Here is a 16631-nt window from a genome sequence, read left to right on the forward strand (position 1 = left end):
CACGGGAGAGGGACAGGGACAGAGCGGGACAGGGCAGGGACAGAGCGGGACAGAGCGGGACAGGGCCGGGACAGAGCAGGGACAGAGCCGGGGCAGAGCAGGGACAGAGCAGGGGCAGAGCAGGGGCAGAGCAGGGGCAGAGCCGGGGCAGAGCTGGGTTGGGCAGAGCAGGGACAGAGCCGGGACAGAGCCGGGACAGAGCCGGGACAGAGCCGGGGCAGAGCAGGGACAGAGCCGGGGCAGAGCCGTGACAGAGCCGTGTTGTGCGGCCCGGAGCAGCCGCAGCCCCGGCAGCCGGCTCGCAGCTCGGGCACCTGCCCAAGTGCCGGCCCCGGCGGTGCCCGGGCAGGCCGGGCTGGAGACTCTTATTGTGACAGCGGCGGGGCCCGGGGACACGCAGGGCCCGCGGTGTCACCGCTGGCAGCACATTAAAGCCTCCGGCCTCGCACCGCCGCGCAGAGGGCGGCTATGACAGCCCGGGCCGGTGAATGACCGTCCCTGCCCAAAACACCGCCCGAGGCCCGGGTGACAGCTCCTGGCTGTAGGTAAGGTGCCTGTCGGGGTTTTTTCCGCGTCACTTTTCACCTGGAAGCTGCTCCGGGAGGCGGCGTGCGGGCCCGCGGAGCGCTGCGGTGACAGCGCACCCGTGGGTGCGGCGGCACCAGGGGAAAGGGGCGGCAACAGAGCCAGAAACACGGGGCTGTTCTTCGGCAGGCAAACTGTCCCTGTTATTATTTCATCTTGTAAGGTCAAAGGTCTCTTCGGATTTATTTTTTCCCCTCCCAAGTCCAGGTGGAAGGGTTTCAGGCGAACATGGCTCACGCCTTGCTGTGACGCTGAGCATCAGCGCTGGGCTGAGGGCAGGGCTGCAGAAAGCGAAGTGAGCGCTGGTTGCTGTCCACAGCCCCTGGTACAGTGAATGCACAAATCCGTGCACAGGTAGTGACATAAAAACGGGATAAAGACAAGACTTAATGAGTTTTCTGCACCAGTGAATGAGGACATAGTGTGGACATGCTCCAAAAATTTGAGCCAGCTTCAAATTCCAAGAGTATGACAAGGGAAGAGTTAGGGAATTTTTACTATAAGGCCTCTGTTTACTTACAGCTAATTCACAACTCGTATTGATGATTACCTTTAGGAAATGAAAGCCTGAAGTCTTTAATATCAGAGCAAGGTCTCCAGTTATCTCTCCCCATGGGAATTTATGACCTCATGGAGCCTTCTCCAGGCTCTCAACGAGAGGAATACAATATACTGGGTATATATAGCAGCAAAACAGCTGATCTCAGAGGGGCAAGATTACAATATTTTCCAGCACATGTAACTGTGGGGATTTATATTCTCTCTCCTTTTTTTTTTTTTTAATTTTTATTTTTTATTAGTGGCTTTATTTTGGGGGATTATTTATTTATCCTGGATGTGAAGTCACTTGTCCGTTTAAAAAAGCTTGCTCAGTGAAGCTTTTCTGGGTCTTGAGTTGATGGAAAGCCCAGATTTAGACATTAAACAGCTGCAAAATAAATGTAGGACTGAGCAGCTCAGCTTGCTCTACCCTATCTTGCAGCTTATATCATTTCAGCAATTAGCAACCTTAATAGCAAATCTCTCACCTCAAACAGAGACACACAGTCCTTGGGATTCTAGTCCTTGGGATTCTAGATTCAAAACCCACTAGAGAAAAATCAGGAGATTTGGGTTCAAAAGTTTAGTTTTAGACTTAAAAGAAAGTGAAACTTTTGCGGTTGCCTATGGTATGAGCAATTTCTTGGCACAGTTGCTTGTTCTGGGGAATAGTACATTTAGCATTTTGACAGGGCACAAAACAGCAGGATCCAGGGATCTTTAGTTAAGATGATACATGGGGAATTACCTGGCTTAGCAGTAGTATCTGTGTTTATCTGTAGACTTTGGCAGGTGGTGAACCAATTGCTATTTTCTTTAGAATTTACTGGGCTCTGACATATAAGACAAGCATGGTGATCATTGCACCTGAGCCAGACAGACTGCGTGGTTGTTATTGTAACACAAAATGTTCATACAGTTGTGGGGCACTTCTAACAAATCCTAAATAACTTTAAGTTCAAGTTTTCATTTAGTTAAACTTTAACTTCATAGTGTTTGGATTGTGAATGACTGCACTGAACACAGAATTTTTTTGATTCAGCTTGTGACATACAATTCATTTTGTCTGTATTGTCTTCCTGAAGGGAAAATCCACTCCAAGAAAGCCTCTATTCTGCAAGGCAAGGGTTCCATTCTATCCAGGAGCCCAGCCAAGAAAACTTTTGTGGCCTTCCACCTAGCTTTTACCAGCCACCTATCCAAAGCCAATTATCACCAACAAAATCCCAGGACAGCCGCGAAACCTCTCCTATGAGTGTCCCTAATCTCCCATCCGTTTCCTCCATGTGCCAACCAACCATGTTTAACTACGAACGTCCAAAACACTTTATCCAGTCTAAGAATGCGTGTCAAGGGCAACAGCAGCCTCCAGGACCTGCAGCCTCTACAGAGCCAAGCAGAGAACTCAAGCAGTCCTCCATCCTCATACAGCCTCGCAACCCCAGCGGGCAGAAATTCTCCTCCTCGTCATCGCTGAGCTCTTCAATCACGCTCTCCTCACCTTCCTGCAGTGCCCCTAAGGAGCCCACATATCCCATCACACCTGCATCTGCACAGTCTCCTGCTAGCTCCTCATCCGGGCAGAGGCTTCTCCCCATGCCTAACCAGTCCCCCGCAGCCTTCCTGTGCTCAGTGCTCCCCTCGCAGCCCGACTATAACAGCCCAGCTCCCTCTCCCGTGGAACCTCCGTAAGTATCCACAGCCTCCTAACCCGCCCTGCCTCCCCTGTTCCCAGCACTGACCCAAACCCGAGGTCCTGGTGGAGCACCAGGCTGGCCCAGCCCATGGCACAGCTCCCACTGCCTGCTGGGGTTCAAGGCAGGGCTCAGAGCCGGGCTAGGAGGCTGAGTGCTGTCCTTGCGTGGGAATTAAACTGCACAGTGGGCATGCCACAGGCTGCTCTGTGAGTTTTCTGGGGCTGGTTTGGATTCCTCAGTTTAATTTGACAGAACTGTCTCAAGGTTATTTAAAACAGAAGACAGGCATACATCTCAAATTAATTTCTTTCTAAAAACATGGCTTATGAACAGGGAGATGGGGGAAGGCAGTAGTATTCCCCACATATAAACAACTTAGAGAGTCCTAGCAATTCTCAGCAATATTTTCTGGTTCCACATCATGATGTGGATTTAAACTCACCTACAATACCCTTTTTATTAATCATACATGTAAAAGAAAGGCAGCCCCTTGAAAATTTACCCCTTTAGACCAAAGACTAAATTCTTTCCTGAATGTGTATTATATCATTTTGCCTTTGGGCTGCAATCCAAATATCTTCCAAGGTCAATGAGATCCCAAAGGGAGCTGGGTCTTGCCTTCTCACCAACTTGTATTCCTGCCAATATCAGCTGGAGGTCCTGGGGAAAGTCAGGGTAGAATATGCAGAAAGTGAGATATTGGAAAGTTGATAGGAGCAGGGGTTCCTGCTGACTTGGATATAAATCCAGGTTTAAGTGTCAGTTTGCACTCAGGAAATCAGAATATTTCTGTCTCTTTTCTGAATCACAGCACTAAGGGGAAAGGTAAGATGGGGTGGGTTAACTGAGGAGTGTTTCCTGAAGTCCTGCAGGGGTGAGGAGGTTTGGGACACAGCTGCAGTTTGTGACTGCTGGGGTTTGTGTTTATGGTGTGGGGTTGTTTGTTTCCATACGAAGGGCTTGGGTGCCTCACTATGCTTTTCAAATGAGCTGTTCTTAAATGCAGTACGTGGTGAGATGAAGAATTATTTTCCCAATCACGCTACCAATGGGCAAACAGGGACAATGTATTCATCTGTTGGGCAAATCACTGAAGTTTTAAAGTTGTAACTCCCATTAAGTTATTAAGTCCAAGCAGTGCTGGGAGTATTCTGGAATTATAACCCTTCTACTCTAGTTTAGTCAGCAGAACAAATTCCCAGGCAACAGGAGGAAGAGGATTTGGAACAGAGATAATTTCTGAGCATGAGAGCAGCATCGGAGCCCCACTGCAGGTCACAAACCAGGCTAGGGCCTGTCAGCACAGTGTGCTGTGCCCTCCAGCAGAGCTATGCAAGCCGTTCTGATGGATGCTCCTCTTTTCCTGGCCTCTTCCAGAGTCAGCTGTAGTGCCCATCTCCAGGAGCTGAGTGTATCCCGTGGCTGTGGGTTGCAGGGTCAGGCTGTGAGGGTGCAGGGATGCTGAATCAGTGCTGTGGGAGGACACTCAGTGACTTGGCTGCATCTTGATGCTTCTTCCCCTTAAGGTTTTGATACTCAATTACCCAGCTTGGCCTGTTCACCTACCAGATGCTCTGTGGGTTCATTTGAACCACAGTTTTTAGGAGGCAGGCTCACATTTTGGTGTGCATTCTGTGAAGCTGTAGCAAACAATCCAGCAGGCCTATGGGAATAACTTTGTTTTCTCTCCCTGCACGAGTAGTTACTCGCAGCCCATGTATAACAAACAAGCCAGCATCAACTCTATGCAGAGGACATCAGACCAAGAAATTCGAGGAACAAAAGAGGCTCTCATTCAGGACTTGGAGAAGAAGCTCCGCTGCAAAGACAGCCTTCTCCAGAACGGCAACCAGGTAAGGGCTGAAAGAACTCTCAGTAGTGCAGGCAGGGCTGCAGAGACTCCTTCTGCTTCCCCAGAGGCTGGAGCCTCCAAACTGAGCCAAAAGCAGAAGGAAATGTGGGAGCAGCACCGCCCAAAATCTTTACTCAGAACCTCAAGAGATCCCACAAGTGCAAAAGCCATTTATGACCAGAATATTCTTTCAATGTGAAACAAAAAGGAACATGTTTAGAGCTGTGGCACAAATTTTAACTCTCTTCTGGGGATCCTGTTGAATGTCACATCCACAGAAAATTAAAAATCCAACAAGAATGCCTCGTTTCTCTAGACATGACTACAACCTGGTTTTCAACACTGGGGTTAATAACATCTCAAAATCATTAGAACCTCAGGAAAAATTGGAATATTTGAAAGTTCATTCTAGGGATCACCACCAAATGGGATAAATTTTTTTCTTTTATATGAACAACAATAAATGAAAGAAATTGTATGAGCTTTTATCATAAAACCTGTCTCCTATAAGAAGGCTTCTTAGTCTCAGTACTTATTTATTTATTCTGCAGAGGGTCACAATGGAATCCCCTTTACCAATACATCAAAATCTGGGAGAAAAATTTTACCAGTAGGGAAGCCCGTTGCAAAAAGCTAGAGCAGGCAGGTTTGTAATGTGGGAGGCTTTCTGCTGGCTGGAGGCAGACTGGTAAAAGGCCAGTGTTTAAAGTTTCCATCTTCTTTCCCCTGATGTAGAAAGGAGTATTTCCATGACCATCAGTGAGAACAGGTTTGTGTCATACATGTAATTTTAAATACTGAATGGGGAAACAAGTAGGTCAAATCTGACTGAATATGCCCCTAAACAGGAGTGTCCTATGTGCTGTAAGAAAGCTTGTCATAGCAGTCAGCTTTCCTTCCCATAGGAAGCCAGGCTAAAAATAAGGCTTATGCAATCACCCCTGTGTCCTCCTCCCCTTGTCCTCCAACAGCGTCTGAGCCAAGTGGCCAATCTCAGCCACACTTGATACACACGTAAGGACCTCGGGGTATTCAGCTCTCACAGGTTTTGCTAAAGGTCTTGTGCTCTCTTCTAAAGAAAAGTCCCTCAAGGCTCCCAAGCCTTCCCCCACCCAGCAGTAGACACGTGTGTATCTGTACATGTATATCTGCACAGAGTAGAAATTCAGTCAGAGCTTGTCCTCGTGTCCCAAAATCCCAACCTGAGTTAAACTTTGTGGGCAGTGAGCTGTCAGGTGTTCTGGTGCCCAGGGCAGTAGCATACTTTTCTAGAGTAACCCAACCGACAGAATTTGAATTTAGCTCTGCTCATTTTTATCCCTGCGTGCCACATCCACATTGTAGGAATTTACTGTGTCATGCCTGAAATGTGTCCTTGCCTCCTCCCCAGACAGCTCCCAGCACTTCACCCTGCTGTGCTGGCATAAACCTCCCAGTGCTTTCAGGGCAGTGGTGCTCCCCTCAGGCTGTGCCTGCTGCTGGTGTGGCTCTTGCTTTTTTGGGAGCATCCATTGTGCCTCCAGCTCCACAGCTGAATGACTTGGGAAGTTTTCCCAGTCCTAACAGAAAGGTACCCTGGGACTTACCCTGGCTTCTGAGGATGATGCCATCAGCTACCCATAAATAATCCCAGCAGAGAAAGAGGAGGAGTGGAAGGCCACAGATGGCATTAGGGAGGCTTTGATGAACAGGCAGTTTAATCTTTTATGCATTTCAGTGCTGTATATATTGAGGCTGACTTCAGTTGGCATCACAGACTGCAAACCCTTAGGGCCAGACGTGAGGCTTCTGGTCAGCTCCTGCTTCCATTGACAACACCCTGAATTTGTGGCATATGAATGTGCCCTTACCAAGCTGATCTGAAACACAAATGGACTTGTGAGTAGAACTGCTCTGCACTCTGCTTTCAGCGATTGACCTATGAGCAGAGAATGGCTCGCCGGCTGCTGGGACCAGCCAACGCTGCCTCTGTGCTGGACACACAGGCTGAGGACAGCGTGCACAATGCACAGGTAACTGGGACTGCCCCTGGAGCCAGCCTTTCCTGTGACTCTGCTGTGGCCTGCTTGTACCTGGGCGGGCAGGGATGGGGTTTGTGTGGTACCAGTGCAGGTGAGGGGTGGCTCTCAGAGCTCAGGGGTTGGGTGTTTTCACGGGGTGATGGCTGAGGGGGGAAAGTGAAGCACCATTCCCTTGCTGTGCCTGATCTGTAGGAATGACCTCTCCAGGGAGGAATTCCAACAGCTGCTGCACAGCACAGTGCCCAGTGCCTGTGACAGGCAGGGAACAGCACCATGAGGGAGCCAGGTACCACTCCCTGAGTGCAGGCTTGGCCAGGACAAGGTTTACACCTGTCTGTGTTCAGAATAGGTGACATTGGCTTCAAGAGGTCATGGCCTTGGGCTGGAATTGGTTGGGTTTTAACCCTTCCAGGGGGCTGCAACCATTAAGGGAAGGCAAAGCAGTTATTTCAGCAGCCCACGTGCTGATAGACAAGAATCTATCACTGCTAGCATTTTCCAAAGTGTTTTACTTAGAGACTTGCATCATTTGTTGGTTATTCAGGCCAGGTAGAAGCTCTCTTTGGCACTTCTGTGCTCAAAGTTAGTGGAAATGTCTGTGGTGTGGCACTGGGTACCTGTGCAAAAAGAGAACACCCCTCCTGCTGCCAGCAGCAGAGAGGCAGAACCTGCCAAACCTGCAGCAGAGCTCCTGCATGGAACAGACACTTAAGATCACAGCAAAGGAGGAATCCACAGTTTCAGCTATTTCTCCTCAGCCTGGCAAGAGCAGGAAAGAAGGGAAAATTTTTAATGTCAGACAGCAAGGGAAGCCTCATCAAGGAAATATTCAGTCAAAACGGGATAACTGACAACTTTTAAGCATGTGTGAAATGCTACTTTAAAAAAAGAACATTGGAAGCAGAGATTGATTTGTGTTTGGGATATCTTACTGCCATTGTTCAGTCTTATTTTAAATCTTGTAGTCACTGATTCATTCAGCCTCCTGATTCCTCAGGAATGTAACTCAGTCCATGTAACAGGTCATTAGAATCACCAGCAACTTCATCCCTACAGCATCATTTGACAGGACAAGTAGTAACTGTACAGAACTTGTGTAAATGAGCAGATTCAGGCAATTGCCCTTGGACTCCACATTGATCTCAGCCCAGCAAACCCCTCATTCATGTAATATTTCCCCTGAACTTAAAACTGCCTCCGTGCTTGAAGTTTAAACCCAGGCTTAAATGTTCCACAGGACGGGGCTGCAGAGCACAGAACCAAACACTGGAATGGCTCCGTGCAAACACTCCAGAAATTTTCCTGCAGTGTTTGCTCTCTCTGACTCCATTGCTAAAACAAGTCGCTGGCACCAAACTCTGTTGCATTTTCCAAACATCCAAGCTCCTAACAGGAATCAATCCTGGGTGCTTTAGCAGATTTAGTCATGTGATTGGAGAGTTGTCAGCGAGCTTAGCTGGTGCTGTGATCTAGAAAGAAAAGTATTTTCCAGCTCAGCATGTGTCCATCACTGCTGGTACCATATTTAAGTGGGCACAATACAAGGCTGTTGCCAGCAATTCCACTTCTATTCCTGCTGTGGGGAAGGACACTCTGTACTCAGCTCTCAGTTTAGATATTGCCAGGAGTCCTGCTCATCTCTAACAAAGGTTATGGGCTGGCAGAAAACTCTGTGTGCCAGACAAAGCTGCTGTGCCCATCACCTGGGCAGCAATGAGAAGTTCTGCCATGGCAAAGCCTATGGTGAACACAGAATGTGTCAGGAACTCGTGTCCCAATGACTTCTGAAGTAGATTCATTTTGTTTTTAAGCAGCAGTCAGGATATGAACTTAAAATGGCTTCTCATTCAGTCTACAGATAAATCTAAGTGAACTCACCTCTCCTCTTTCTCTTCCCAAGAACCAGAATGCAGAAAACATCAGGCTGCAGGTTCCTACAACACATGTAAGGTAAAGCAAAAACTTGTGCTGTTCTTCAGGATCTTATTTCAAACATTTCTAGACAACACTGGTTTCATCTCACCACTTATCACTTTTGCTAAAGTAGTAATTACTAAATTCACTCCCTTTTGGCTAAAATGCTACCATTTGTGGATGGGTGATGATGTCTGTGATCTTAATCCAGTGAATTCTAAGCATAGCATTAGAGGTGTAAAAACTCCATGCACCTTAGGAAAGTATTCTTTGTATTCTAGATGATAAATTTCTAGTCAAAGAAATATAAATATTTAAAATAATATAAATTATGAAAATGAAACACAGCCAAATTTCTGTTGTCAATTCTTTTGGCTATTAGGCCATAATGAAGATCATAATGAAGGTGTTGAATGGAACAACTTGAGCAAGAGAAGTGACTGATCAAAAGTTGTGACTTACAGCTGAAAATCCAACCAGAACAGTAGTGTTGGGTTCCTAAATGTGTTAAGGGACTCCAGCTGCAATCAGAGCTTTGATGTCACTTGTGCTACAGCAGCTCTTACACAATTAACTGTTCTGACCCATTTTCAGGAGCAGACCATCCTCAAGAGGCGACGACCGTGGACATGACTCCATCCAGGAGAAGTTTTTCCAGCCACGTTTCACACAAGTGCCTGAAGATGTAGTGATTGAGGAGGGGCGGTTCTGCAGGCTCGACTTCAAAGTAATGCCAACCTCTCCCCTCCCATTCCACTGCCAACCTCTCCCCTCCCATTCCCCTGCCAACCTCTCCCTTCCCATTCCCCTGCCAACCTCTCCCCTCCCATTCCACTGCCAACCTCTCCCCTCCCACTCCACTGCCAACCTCTCCCCTCCCATTCCACTGCCAACCTCTCCCTTCCCATTCCATTCCCTCCTGGGCTGTGGGGCAAGCAGAGAGGTCCCTGCAGTGCCCTTGCACTAAGGGCAGATGGTTCAGGGTCTCCCCAGGCTATGGAAACCAAGGAACAGGAGATGGCTAAATAGTCCAGCATTTTCCCTTGGAAAATGTGAGTGGAATTAGCTGCATAAGATTATGATTAAAGCTAAACAGTGGTAAATAGAGACCACTACAGAATGTCTCCAAACCTCCTTGGGAAGAATGAATGTTAATGCCCTGCTGAAAAAAGGCTTTTTGGCAGGGAACCTTGTGCTTTGCAAAGGGGCTCCACTCACTACTACTTCAGTGGATACACATCCAGTGAAGTCTGTACAGGACTCACCTCCCTTTAATTCATCTTCCCTGAGGTAACTGTACCCTTGCTGGAGCAGACAAGCAAGGAAATGCCCTAAATAGAAAAAAAACTCAAGAATGGCCTAAAACCTTACCTGTACCAACCCTGGGGTAAGGGAGGACCCTGCTCTACCTCACAGGCTTGGGTTTTCCCAATGACTGCCAACCTCTTTGCTTCAGTAAACTCTGGCCAGACCTACACGTGGCCTTTAGCCATCCTCCTCCAAGTTGCCTAAACTTCTGAATGCCGTGGAGAAGCTGGAGCATGGCTGCAGGACAGCTTATTCACAGCCATTATCAGTCATGGGTGTCAGCACTGCTGCAGTGCCAGCTGAGAGAACGAAAGGCTGAACCCACCATGAGCATCTTGGCCTGATCAAAGCCACCCACAAGCAGGGAACAGCAGGGGGCTGCAGGAACAGCATCTTCTGTCTTGTAGCTAAAGCTCATCTTTGCACAGCACTCCATGAGCCTTTCTGTGCAACATCACATTAATATTCAAAACCAGGCAAGACTATACAGTTTTGCAGTAGAAACACAGTTTGATCACCTATCAGCATCAAACTCCCTGTAGCATTGGAGGGATTTTATCATCTTAAAGGTGTTTAACTCTTCACTTCTCTCCCTGGCAGGTCAGTGGGCTCCCGACTCCAGATGTGATGTGGTACCAGAATGGAAGGATGGTCCATCAGGATCAGTTCCATAAAATGATAGTGTCAGAAAAGGGGTTCCACTCGTTTATTTTTGAAGCAGTCAAATCAGCTGATGCAGGGACATACGAGTGTGTGGCTGTCAACCGTGCAGGAGAAGCCTCTTTCACAGTAAAAGTGGAAGTAATTGGTAAGACTGAGAGCACTGATAATTCCCTGGCCACACAGGGAAAGTCTCAGCAATCTACTGCTTTCCTCCCTGTGTTTGGGACATTAAAGCAACAAGAAGCAGAGGTAGCACTCCACATGTTCAGGCTCAAACAATAAAAATCAATTTACCTGATTATTTTAATAACTACATCTAGGATGCTGTATTTCTTTAAGCCACTTCTATCAGAATATTTAGATATAGTAAGATGTCCAGAATTTAATTTAATTAATGTAATTAATTTTCCAGGATTGATAACATATGTTAATTGACTTTCCTAAAGTGGACTGTGTTTACTACACCCTTATCCTCATGGGAATTGCCTTCAGGCTAGGGAGATGCACTGAGGAACACATGTCCTTATGAATTTAGCATCCTGATGTCTTAAAAAACAAGCATGACATGAGCATTCCACACTTCCAGTAACCCCTCCTTATCTCTCCTCTTTAATTCAGCAAAAGAACATCACATGCCTCCAACTTTCATTTTCAAGCCACAAAGCAAAAAGGTTTTTGAAGGAGACACAGCCAGGCTGGAATGCCAGATCTCTGCCATCCCAACACCTCGAATTTACTGGAAAAGAAACAACGAAATGGTACAATATAATACAGACCGAATAAGGTACCCTACTGCTGAGCTGGTGTGTTAGAAAACAACAACCAGTGTTTGCTAAATGAAATGTAAATGGGCAGGGCTGTAACAGCAGCAGGCTGGAGAGCTGGGTTGCCCCTCGTGTGTGACACAGGGGGCACAGGCCTGTGTGTGGTCAGTGCTGAGAGCTTTGTTTTGAGGGCACAGAGAGCTGTGCCCAGGTGCTCCTCTGAGTGCCAGCAGCAGCAGGGGCCCGTGGGGAAACACAGCTTTAGGAATGAAATGTGCAGTGTGGGGATTGCCCCCTGCACTGTGCCAAGATGTGAATCACTGGTGGCTCTAACACAAATTCAGTGTTCATGTCTGAACAGTGTACAGTGCCCTGCTAGGATTGTTTTGGGGCTGTCTCAGCTCCTCAGCATGCAAACTGACTCTGCTTTCTCTCCTACCCCTCAAAGCACTCAGGCATTAACACCTTGGTTTTTCAGCTTGCTCCATGACAACACGGGGAGGATTTGCCTCCTGATCCACAATGCCAACAAGAAGGATGCTGGCTGGTACACCGTGTCTGCTGTCAACGGGGCAGGGGTGGCCACCTGCCACGCCAGGCTAGAGGTTGCAGGTAAGTGCCAGGTCCCAGGGCTACAGAAAATGCATCTTGTATTCAGAACTGGCCCTCAAGATTAATCTCGTGAAGTTCAGACTGCTGGGAGGATTTATTTCCTAGACAAAAAGTAACTATCCTGGGAAAAGCTCTTTTGTTTAGTACAGGACACTGTGGAGTGTCCTTTTGCACTTTTAAAGACTACAGTTTCCCTGACACCAAGCAAGAGGGTGAATATAAATCTCTGGGTTTGTCTGCTAAATTCTTCCTGAGGGCTTGCTGGTTTATATTGCAAATAAAAAGCAATGGGGTTGCTCTACCATGGGAGTCTCTACACTCTGGGAAGGCACTGAAGGAGGCTTTTTCTCTCTCTTCCAGCACACCCAAATAAGCCACTTCCAGCCCCAAAGCAGTTACGGGTTCGACCAACTTTTAGCAAGTATTTGGCACTTAATGGAAGAGGACTGGATGTGAAACAAGCTTTCTCACCAGAAGGGGAGTTTCAGCGTTTGGCTGAGCAGTCTGGACTGTATGAAAGTGATGAACTTTAACTGGAAATGAAGAGGAAAACCTCACACCTATAAGAGACAGATGCAACATAGATGCAGTTAACTGGTGATTGCTCTAATTAGCAAAATACCTACTTACATATTTTTACTTTGACTCTTGCACATTCAGCTGCTCCCGTTTTACCATGTTAGATTTTGTTTATATGGTTTGGTGACTATAACCATTAACTGAGTATTGCATTTTAACTAGAAAGCCTAAGAAAGCAGGTTAATTAGTTTTTACGAGTGTGGGTGGGCTTAGTTCCACTTGTGCTTGGTTACATGCTAAGGTAGCTTGGTTTGTACTGCTTCTCTAATATCACTCGTGATAATATCAGAAGTCTGTACTGTCTGAATACTAAACCAAATAGATTAGAGTGTTTTTATGAGAATAAATTATAGGCAAATAAAATTTTAAATAACCAACATCAGCTGTGACTCTTCCTTGCTTGATCTTTTGAATGTCTGGCACCAGCAGCAGCCTGGGAAAGATGGATTCTTACCCTCCTAGGCTTTCCACTTGTCCCCTCCCCTGTCTGTTCCCACTGTCATTTGTCTTGTGACATATATAAAATATTTAGCATAAACTAAATGCCGACACTCTATTAGCACTACACAGTGCCAGTGAGGCAACATCAATATTTATTCTTCTTACACACTTGACCCAAAAGCTGCCCTCTATAATATGAATCATTAGGGCTATCATGTTTTCCCTCCTTTAATCAGGGAGTGGTTGCAGCTCCTCTTGCTGCTGACTCTCAACAAGCTGCTGATTTGAGTCACCCGAGTGGTTTGTGTGTGCTGTTCACAGACACCTTGTTCAAAACAGTGTTAAACACCATGGAATATGATTTTGCTGAACTCCAGCAAACCAAAATTGGAGACCTTTCAACTGTACTTACTACAAGAAAATTTGCAGGGGTTGATCCAGCCTGAACTCCTCATCAAGGTGCAGTCAGCAAACCTCTCAAGCATCTTCCAGATCAGAAAAAAGAAGGCCTCAGTTTCACCCTGCACTGCTGTACCATTAAATAATCCCCCAAATCTGAACTGCATAACACTGAGTATTAAATTTCCCCAAAAACCCTGCAGCTCCACCATCACACATCTCCTCTTGGCTGCCCAAGTGATGAAATACACTGAGATAACTCCCCTGGTGCACATTTGGAGATAGAGCTGATCAGATGCCAGCACCCAGTTTGCCCACAGGCTCCAGTGGAGGGTTGGAAAGTCTGCATCATTTCTCTGACAGATGTCTTTCCACACAAATCATGGAGTAACTGAGGTGACTCCCACTCTTTACCAGCAGTCACTGTGTCACCTGCGCCTCATTCAGTACTCGCTCCTTACTCCACACATCATCCACCCAAAACATCCCTGCAGTGGAAATGGCTCTCAATTCCCAGCAGCACGACTTAGTGACAACTGGAAAAGGCAGAGCAAGGTTAGAAGCTGCTGTCACCCTCTAAATTCAGCCTGTGAGTGTCCCCTCCTTGTCCCTTCTCTCTGGTGATGCTCAGTGTGCTGAGCACAGCCGTGTCCCCCCTCTGCCTGGAGCCCTCCTCTTCTGAGGGTGACAGGAGCAGTTCTGGGAGCTGATTTCTGGAGGGCAAGGCTTTCCTTGTGAAGATGTTTTCTTGCAGAGAAACAAGTGAAGAAGCTCCCTCCCCTCACCTCGTGGTTCCCCTGAGGTTCCCAGCTGTGCTCACTGTTGTGCTTTCAGCTGAAGAAAGGCAACAAATGCCTTCAAATGCTTTTGGAGAAGTTCTGGGTACAAACAATACTGATACTTCTGAATAATCAGCCTAGGAAAACAATAGGCCAGCTAATTGCTGCATCATATACTCAGTACAAGGCTTGGTCTGGAAAAAGTCTTCAATAAAAATATTTTCATAGTGTGCAAAGGGATCCGTGTTGGATGCACTCTGCTGGGACAAACTTTATCACAACACAACAGTAACCCTCCCAAACAACAACAGCCATATTCACTGCAAGAATTTGCTGTTGGGGGTAGCCCAGGTCCACCAGCTGAAAGGAGGCCACACCACTGGATCCATCCACCTGTAATTCCACACTTTTTTTTTGTATATTTACAGCAAATATCATTATTGAGCTGAAGACAGGTCTGACTTCAGTCTAAGGAATCAATCTGAGCAAGTAATCCTGCCTGAGCACAGAAATGTTTCTGAAAGTGCCACGATTCTGCAGTCAATAACCACTATGAGAGCAATTAGCCGAGCTTTTCTCTTGTTTACACTGAGATAAACCACGGATTTGTTATTGTGCCAGCATCAAGGATGGGTATTTGGCATGGGAAATCCATAGCAGAGAGACAGGAAGAACTGGAAAGAGTGAGCCCAGTTGAGCAGAAGCACATGTCAGTGTTCCTATCTCCTCTATCATCTCTGGAGAAATCAATTATAGGAGGCCTGAATTTAAATCACATATTTATAAATTGGAATCAGGCAAAAATATTCTGGATACATTCTGCTTCACACACTTCATTTAGCACTGATTTAACACAATGAGAGACCATGTGAACATTCCTAAGTAACAATGAACTATGTAAACCAGAGTTATTTCATTTAAGGTAATGAAATAAGGTTTTAAAGTAATAAACTGCCTGGCCCATGCTGAATGAAATCCAGATTAATGAGCAATTGCTGTTTTGTGAAAGTACTGAGCAACTAAATAAAGGCACTGGGAATATGCTAAGGCTGTATATCTCGTGAGTACTTCATGTAAAGAGAAGTGTTATTTCAAGGTCTGTCTTAAGTGGTCAGAAGAACACAAAACCTAACAAGGATTACAAAATAAAAGTTCAGGCTTATGTAAGTTTGGGTTCCATAAGCTGAGCTGCTTTGTTTTCCCATTTCTGAGAGATGGAAATACAGCTGAACCCCCTCATTATCCCCATGGAGCTGGGATCTATGGGCTGACACAGCAGTGGAGGATGCATCTTCACCTAAATCAAAGCAGGAGAGTGTGGAGAGGTGGATGTTCCTCAGGCAGAACAGCTGGCTCTCTAGAGGACCCAGAGCTGCATTAATCATACTTGTGTTTGCATTTCATAAACATAAATGTGTATGTATTTCTCAAGATGTAATGCTAATGTGAACCTTTTCTGCACAATCAGGTGAGCTCTTACCTTTACTGTGTGTGAAATCCAATTTACTGGAGCATGATGCTTCCATAAAGACACAGGAAAGGCTGGGCACCTCAGGCATAGGCAGCCACTTTCCCTCAGCAGCTGGCAATCCATTAAAAATGCAGAAATCCAGTTAGATCAGGGAGCAGACCCAGATCTGTCCTTCCCATTTTTTGGCAATAGTTGGTGTCTGCTCTGTACACTGGTTGCTGCTGGCTGTTTTGAAGATTTCTTCCCTGGCACTGAGGCTGCCCTCTCTCCCCACTCTCCTCCCATGTGAAGTCCATCACATCAGCACGTGTCCTGGTTAATCCCTGTGTGCTGGCCACGGCTCCTGTTGCCTCTTTGTCGTGGCACCCTTAATCTAGGGAGCTACAAAGAGTAAAACTGAGAAGGAAATGCTTCAGAAGTGCCTAGAACTGGCTGCATTTGCTGCTGTTGGGGGGAGTTACCCCTTGACTTTCACATCTGCGTTTGCCAGCTCTGGCTAAAGAGGCAAGGAGGCAGAAGAGCCCCAGTCTGTGCCTGGTTAGACCCAGTCTAAGCTGTCCTACCCTGAAGAGGCTGCACAGAGCAGGGTCCAGCACACGAACCCCTTGCTGGCCTTGCTGTGGCTCTGTGTCCTCCCTACCCCTTTCCCACCCTGTTTGTTTTAGCCTGAATCCTCACAGAGCAGGGAAGAGCTGGAGCCCAGCAGAGCTGGCACAGAAACACTGGAATGTGTGTGGTGTGTGACACAGCTCAAACCCAGAACTGCCACAGCACAAATACAAAAGGTTTGGCCAGTAAAGTCTCATATATACAGCTTATGGCAAAACATCCAAAAAGGTCAGGTTCTTTAAATCTTACCAAGGGCCTTTTGAAGAGGATCCAGTCTTCCCTGTGCAGAATGAGAGCGTGAAGAGAGGGCAGAGAGCTGGACTGGAGTCTGTCTGGCTTCAGCTTTCATTCAGGATCCACCCTTGCCCTTGCCTCCATCACCTACTGCACTGCAGAA

The 16631-nt window shown here is 46.8% G+C and overlaps 1 protein-coding gene across 1 annotated transcript; it reads left to right on the forward strand.

Moving 5' to 3' along the window:
* Positions 1 to 219: 219 nt before the first annotated feature.
* MYOT (myotilin) lies at positions 220 to 12907 on the forward strand. The gene is made up of 10 exons (XM_063413678.1): positions 220 to 545; positions 2211 to 2813; positions 4525 to 4675; positions 6585 to 6686; positions 8596 to 8645; positions 9204 to 9336; positions 10518 to 10725; positions 11199 to 11364; positions 11823 to 11956; positions 12317 to 12907. The coding sequence occupies exons 2-10, from the start codon at positions 2377 to 2379 to the stop codon at positions 12487 to 12489; spliced, it is 1554 nt and encodes a 517-aa protein (XP_063269748.1). The 5' UTR covers positions 220 to 545; positions 2211 to 2376; the 3' UTR covers positions 12490 to 12907.
* The last annotated feature ends 3724 nt before the right edge of the window (positions 12908 to 16631 follow it).

The sequence above is a fragment of the Prinia subflava genome, chromosome 16 (assembly GCF_021018805.1).
Source record: "Prinia subflava isolate CZ2003 ecotype Zambia chromosome 16, Cam_Psub_1.2, whole genome shotgun sequence".
Taxonomy (NCBI): Eukaryota; Metazoa; Chordata; class Aves; order Passeriformes; family Cisticolidae; genus Prinia; species Prinia subflava.

Excerpts from the sequence above, each read along its gene's own strand:
- MYOT (XM_063413678.1), top strand. The coding sequence starts at position 2,377 with ATGAGTGTCCCTAATCTCCCATCCGTTTCCTCCATGTGCCAACCAACC. Across the intron at positions 4,676-6,584 it reads TTCTCCAGAACGGCAACCAG|CGATTGACCTATGAGCAGAG; the intron begins GTAAGGGCTGAA and ends CTCTGCTTTCAG. Across the intron at positions 11,957-12,316 it reads CGCCAGGCTAGAGGTTGCAG|CACACCCAAATAAGCCACTT; the intron begins GTAAGTGCCAGG and ends TCTCTCTTCCAG.